The sequence below is a fragment of the Parasteatoda tepidariorum genome, chromosome 6 (assembly GCF_043381705.1).
Source record: "Parasteatoda tepidariorum isolate YZ-2023 chromosome 6, CAS_Ptep_4.0, whole genome shotgun sequence".
NCBI classification, from domain to species: domain Eukaryota; kingdom Metazoa; phylum Arthropoda; class Arachnida; order Araneae; family Theridiidae; genus Parasteatoda; species Parasteatoda tepidariorum.
This window is the reverse complement of record NC_092209.1, coordinates 19775966-19783118: the sequence shown is the minus strand read 5'-3', so window position 1 is coordinate 19783118 and position 7153 is coordinate 19775966. Positions and strand designations below refer to the sequence as shown.

At 30.1% G+C, this 7153-nt stretch overlaps 1 protein-coding gene across 1 annotated transcript; it reads left to right on the top strand.

Moving 5' to 3' along the window:
• The first annotated feature begins 407 nt into the window (after positions 1 to 407).
• Positions 408 to 6042, top strand: LOC122272374 (uncharacterized). The gene is made up of 4 exons (XM_043056000.1): positions 408 to 547; positions 2367 to 2483; positions 4338 to 4591; positions 5874 to 6042. The coding sequence occupies exons 1-4, from the start codon at positions 496 to 498 to the stop codon at positions 5970 to 5972; spliced, it is 522 nt and encodes a 173-aa protein (XP_042911934.1). The 5' UTR covers positions 408 to 495; the 3' UTR covers positions 5973 to 6042.
• The last annotated feature ends 1111 nt before the right edge of the window (positions 6043 to 7153 follow it).

Genomic DNA, 7153 nt, shown 5'->3' with positions numbered 1-7153 from the left:
GTTTGTTGAAACATTTTAGTTACATTAAAGTTTTTCAGTATACAAGATATTAATAACTTACCTAAATATTAATTATAATTTTTATAATTTATGAAGATCCAAACCGATTTTCGCACTAAGATGATATTATAATTTTTTCCGCACTATTACTTGCTTTTTTCCATAATATTTTATCAATTACCAATTTATGTTAGATTTATTAAAATAGTATAAAATAGTTTGTGAACCATAGCGCATTAATTCAATGCAATAAAGTTTTCAAATTAGAAAATAATACAATTTACTAATTTTTTTTAAAAAAATATTAATATTTTTCTATCACCTAACTTATGTCCTCACCTAACTTATATAACAATCAGATTAAATAAATAACACATGTGTAGGTTCTCACCCCTATCTTTGTGACTCGATACTAAGTAACGGAATGATTGATCAAAACAATTAGACGACATTAAATTTTAAGGCTGAACTCACTCGATTTTCCACTCACGCAAAATGAAGACAGTAGTTGGAATTGCAATTATATTTCTGGTGTCACAATGGGCCGGTAAGAAAAATAAAAAATATTTATTTTTTGCGGTTTTTAGCATGAGAGACGCGACAAACAGTTTTCAGTAGACATGATCCATCAGAATCCATGAATTTGTGGTGGAAAGATTCATTTGGAAAGAAAGTTCCTTAATAATTCAAACATTTCAAAGTTGCAATATATACTTTAAATGTATTCTGCCAATGCAAATTTTTTTAAATTTTTTAAGTTCAGTATGTTTAACTAAATTTTGTCACACATTTATATTATTTTTAATGTCGAATTAAATTTTAATAGTCGTAGATAATTTCTAATATGATTTTTTTAGGTATAATTTAATCCAAGCGTAAAAAAAAAAAGTTTGCGAAAAGTGGCTGGGACGGGTGATTCAGAAAAGCATTCGTACAAAATCAGAATCAAGTTGTAATTAAATAAAAAACGGTAACTTAAACGTAGTCATTGCTAATTTCTCAGACTTACTTTGCTTTTACTTTAATTATTGTTAGTTTAATCATATATATATACAGACCTGCCAGCTTTTAATCCCTTCCATTATCATTTTTCCCAGTGGTATTAGAATGGAATTAAAACTTCAATTTTAAGCAAACAAATGCGTTGTATTTGAAAAAATATAATTCGACAACCATGATAGTAACGCATATTAATATATAAGCTTAATTTTTGTAAGAATAGTGGTGATCAAAATCATTAAAAAATTAAATTTATAAAAGAAAAAATAGTATATATTTACTACCACTTTAAATATGAAAATAAAATCTCCCGCAATATTCGGGAGAGTTGGGAGGTATGTATATATATTCAGTGTTAATTCAAAGTATAACTAAATAGTTTTATTTTGAATAAAGTAATGGTGAATCAAATAAATCAAACAATTATAACTCCGCCCACAAATAAACTGCTAAAGAAATACTTTAAATACTAGTTTTATCTTTTTACCCTGATTGATATAATTTCATGCTGGCACGTATTTGTGACAGTCGGCGCGAAAGGGTTAAATTAAAACAACATACCGATATCGGTCACCGACTCATTAGGTTTGAGGAAAAAGTGGCTACTAAGTTATGAAGATTCTGCCGTCTACTGACTACTAACTGAAGAATTAAATATTCAGGTCAACTTTTTGTACTGTCGAAAGGGTAGAGACGGAGAGGAAAAATTCCAAATATACTTTTAATCCACTTTATTTAATTTTCACAAATAATCTGATAGTGGATATTGACTTTATTTGGCAATATTTTTTGATGCATGTAAAATACAAAGCCGTCACCTGATATAAAAAAATTGATAACTCAGATTCTCTTTTAATTTTTCAGACAAAATTATACCAATACAGTTTTGCAGTCAGTAGTTTTTGAAAGGTATTTAAATAGAATGAATTTATTTGTGCTTAAATTTTTCGTAAACATCTTTGACTTTAAACCATTTACGTTATAAGAATCCTCCAAATCGGTTTTTCATCAGCTTAAATTGTAATAAAATTAAATGTTAAAAAATATATATGCTGACAAATTTGTAGTCTTAAATTACTGATTCAAAACCATTAATCGAAGATTTTTATTCCTATAAAGCTTTGAGGAGAATTTCATATAAGTTCTAAAACTTATCAAGCACTATTTTTTATATCTAATAAAGCGACCCTTTATTATACACTTTTTTTTTTTTGTAAAATGTTGCCATCAAAATGTATGTCATCCAACACCTAAATATTTGATTTATTGGGATATAATTAAATAAAATAAACGAAATATTTTTGATAAATAAGACAACTTAAGGAAAAGCTTAAATTATATAACTCCATGTTTTAATCATTTTATAGATGCAATTATCAGGATGAGAACTTGCTTTTTTGAGTTAGGTCCATGCGGAGTTACAAATCAAGAACATCTTAGTGCACAATGGGTGAGAAAGGAATCGGAATTAGGAGGGAAAAAAGGTACTAGTACTGCTTTCTACATAGCTTTTTTTTCTATAATGTTAACTTTCGAATGTTCCAAAAGTTTCTATAAGTAATTTAAATTTTTTAAGAGCAGTTTTTATTAAAAATTTTTGATTTTCCCGAATAAATTTTTTAATAAAAGCTGCTCTCAAAAAATTTAAAATTAAAAAATGTGTTCTGTAAAATTAAATTATCTAACTTTAGTGTTTATGCATGCTTTTCGTTCTGAAACAATTTGATTCAAATAGCTGTAGGGTAGTCGTAAATTTAAATACACTCTTTATATTAGACCACCATTGAATTTAGTTCTCATAGGATTAAAATTTCTAACCCAATTAGGATACATTACTATTAGGATATATACTTATTCTCTGGGGATCTTTCTATGTCTTGATCTGTCTCGCCAACTACAATCGCCAAGGTGCCAAATAGATTTAAAACTTGCAAATTTTTGTTTTTAAAAAAGCATATATGCCTGGGGTTGGATGCGAGTTATGCCTCTCGAATTGGTCCCTTTCTGTGATATTTTTTTTTCTTTCTTTTTTTTTACTTTTTTTTTTTTAGGTTTTTCATGGTTTGCTGCCCGGAAGTTGCCAAGACTTGGCGATTGTTATGCCACAGATCAAGATATAGAAATCTCCTCTATTATTTTTCTATTTATTTGTAAATATTTTTCCTATGTATTTTAATGTGTCTTTTTTAAAAGAACGAGATTCTATTTCGTTGTCACCTCATAGGAGGAATCATTGAACTGTTTAAATTGTCATTGTAAGTATTTCATATTTTTTATTTATTCATTAACGTTTTGAACTAGTTATCAAACAAAGTATTCAGTATTTAACTTTAATCAAAGTTTTATAATGTGAGTGCCAAACTAAAAATTTTATGAAAAATCAGAAAATAATAATGTAAAAAAACATATATATTTCTCAAAGTGCATATACATCATTTAGTGGACATAGGTATAGACATTATTTAATGGAACAAAAAAATATTACACACGTTTTTAATAATTAGGTAAATAAAGGGTTAAGTGATTTTTTATATATAATAATTTTATTTAAGTATATTTTTTATCCTGTTGGAAGAACTGGTTTCGGCCAAATCAAGTTGGAGGATCTGGTTTTGGCCAAATCAAGTTGGAAGATCTGGTTTTGGCCAAATCAAGTTGGAAGATCTGGTTTTCCTACAAACGTCAATAAATGGGTTTTTAAATTTTTTTTTTGTTAATCAGTAGCCTCTAGGTGGCATAGGGGGAGGAGGTAAAAAAGTAAGTTGTCTACTATTGCTGTTGCCCTCACACACAATTAACGAGCCTCCACCTTTAGGCGAAGAAAATCTTTTTTTCTCATGGCTTACCGATTGCACACAAAACTATCTGAATCATAAATATCCTTCTTTTTTTCTGTTCTCCTTTGCTTGAGGATAGCTTTGAACTTAAGCTTCTTCTTTAACATCTCAATTTTTTTAATGATATAAAAAATGAAAGAGCTCGTTATGAAAAAAAGAGGAAATTTTCTCCAATGGAACTATGACAATTAGTCAGTGGAACTATGACAATTTTGAGGCTCCTTAATGGTGTGGGAATTCTTCGGGTATGGTGTTAAAACTTAAAGTGGCTTTTTCTCATTCATTCTATATGCTTACTGTTCTATATACAAACTATTCCATATACACACTATTCTGTACATATTATTCTACATACTATTCTATATACATACTATTCTATGTACACGCTATTCTATATACATACTGTGCTATATACATTCTATATACATTAATTTTAATGTCTTTCAGTAAAACATTTTTATGGTATTCGCAACATTCACTGATAATTTGTTTTTCCTGCAGGAACTATGATGATTTTGGAGACCAACATGACCAGCGCTCATTTGGGTCGAATGATTACACCTTATTTTTCAATTTATGAGAAAGAAAAGATAGCTTGTCTCACTGTTGAATTTTTCTTCTCGGGCGATGGTGCTAAGTCGTTCGATATTCAACAAGAAACGGATCATGGAATTATTCCTGTTTACGCTTCCAGTCGTAGATCAAACACATGGCAAAGGGCAGTTATCGATATTGATCTAGACCAATCATTAAGGGTATGATATTTATAAGTTCTTTACATCAGTTCGGTATTAAATAAACGATTTTCAGTGTTAAACCCTGATTTTTAAGACGTTAGTCTATCAAAAAAGGCAAGTGTTAATTGAAATTCTATGCTCGTACAAGGTTTTTTTTAAAAACACTACGAATAACAATTGGGAGGGATTTTTATTTTTATTTGTGTCCAGGTTGCGGTTACTGCCTGTAGTTCGGGGGTCAGAAATCCGAATACAACGGGGGAAAAAGGATATGTTTAATTAAAAAAAGTACGTTTTTTAAGTCTGATTTCGCAGTTATCGTTTGCTCTCATTAATTAACATATTTGTGGTTACCCCCTTTGAGCCAGTAAGATTAAGTCCTACTAGAACGTGAAGATCCAATCATCAGATCAAAAGGTGGACCGTTTATTTTTTTGGCGTAATGTACAAACTATGCAATCTGTGGTCACGGTTACTAATGTGCTGCTTGGCTGCATTGTAAAATTTAGCTACGACGGTTTAAATTAATGCTAGAATTATCATGGGTCAGAATCCCGTTGTCTTCGAGCTAACCGTGGAAGGTTTTCGTAGCGTTTCTCTCTGATGCTTGAATCCAGGAGTTGAGTTCAAAATAACAAGGTTACGGAGTTAAACATTGGTAGTCGTAAACTCAGATTCGAATAGGTTGTTTTCAACGCCTGTCATAAAATGAAATGAAATCAGTTCATATACACATATTTAATCCGTGATGGCTCAAGAGGTAGAGCGTTTGCTTTCCAATGAAGTGAACCGGGTTCGAATCCCAGGGATAACTGGTCGATTCGAATTTCACGCCCGTCTTGCACCAGCCACAGTACTGACGCAAAATATTCTCAGTCGTAAACGGATCAAGGACTAGAGTCCCCTTGCCGCCAGGCTAATCGTGGGAGGTTTTCGTGGTTTCCCTCTCCAGGTAACGCAAATGCTGGTTAGTTCCATCTAAAAGTCCTCCACGAAGGCCAAACTTCTCCCAATAGTTGATCCCTTGTCATCTGAATTGGGTTCAAGAATATTAGGCTACGGAGTTGAACATAAGTAGTGGTAAACCCAAAATTGTGTCGGTTGTTCAAAGAAGTTTATGAAATAAAAAAATATATATATTTATAATGCTTGCATATAGTGATGGCCAAAATCATTGAAATCATAAATAAAATGATAAAGTAAAAAAACTTACTAGTTAAACTTACTAGAGAAGTTGGTGAATCTATTTATCTTTGTTTTAAAGACTGTTAGATAAACGTCTTTCCAAATCTATTTTCAGTTCTTTTTCTCTGCCACCGTCGATCCATCTGTTAGTGAATACGCTGTAGCAGTAAATTGGTTTGAAGTTAAGTTCTCTAGAAGGTGTAAAGTTGAATAGTTGTATACTCAATTCATATTTGATGTGCATATACAGCAAACTGTATCAAATAAATTATTTATGAGCCCAATGTCTGTTTAGTATGCAATATCTTTTTATTCATCTTTTTTAATAATGGGACATATTGTGTTACAAATGAAAAGGAATTATATATTTTTTTTTCTTTTGGTAGTTAGCTGCATTAGAAATATTTAAGACAAATAAAATTTTTACAGTATGTAGGAAAGTGGCCTTTTATCTAACTAACGTTCTCACAATTCTTTCTGTTAGTAAATTTTTTTAATTTTAAATAATTAAAATTTTATTCGCTAGCTTTGCTACCAGTAGAAAAATTATTTTCAGAAATTATGGAAATTCCGTATCAGTTGGAGTATATATAAATATATGTATATATATATATATATACACACTTACAGTGGATGGCCACAGTAAAAAAAAACTTTCAATAATAAATTGAAAAAAGTTGCTAATTTTAATTTCTATTAATAAAATTTTGAATTACATTCGGCGCATGCACTTTTAAACGCCCGTGTGCACCCTGGGTCAGGTTATCCCCTCCTACATCAGAAAGCCTCCACACGGTTTCTTATGAGTAAGCTGCGCAGACTATTTAAAAGTGAACCAATTGTACTCATGAACTCGAATTCTTTCTCATAAGTAATTGAGAGAAATTTATCTCATATATTTAAGAATTGAATCTGCAGTGATTTACAAGTAAATACGAAAAACCCAATCATAGTCATACATTAAACAAATTTTAAACATATATTTTCTACCACTTTCTTCTTTTTATTAGGTATTCTATTAAAGGGATCTTTCGTAAATTGGTTCACCTTCATTGTGGTCCGATCGGACTACCCATAAGAAACCGTGTGGAGGCTTTCAGTTATAGTAGGCATTGGTCAGGAAGGGCCAAAAAAAAAAAAACATTTGCAGATGTTTTTTTTTTTTTTNTTTTTTTTTTTTTTTTTTTTTTTTTTTTTTTTTTTTTTTTAAATAGCAAATAGTAGAGATAACAAATGCATGAAACAGAGCTTCTATGTTCGAGAACAAAATAAAAACTAGTAAAAAAGATTGAGGGAACAAAAACTTTCAACTAAATACTATCGACAAAAAATAATTGTACATTAAATAACTGCGTAGAAAAATGGCCGATAGAAAATTCATAAAATTGACGTGAA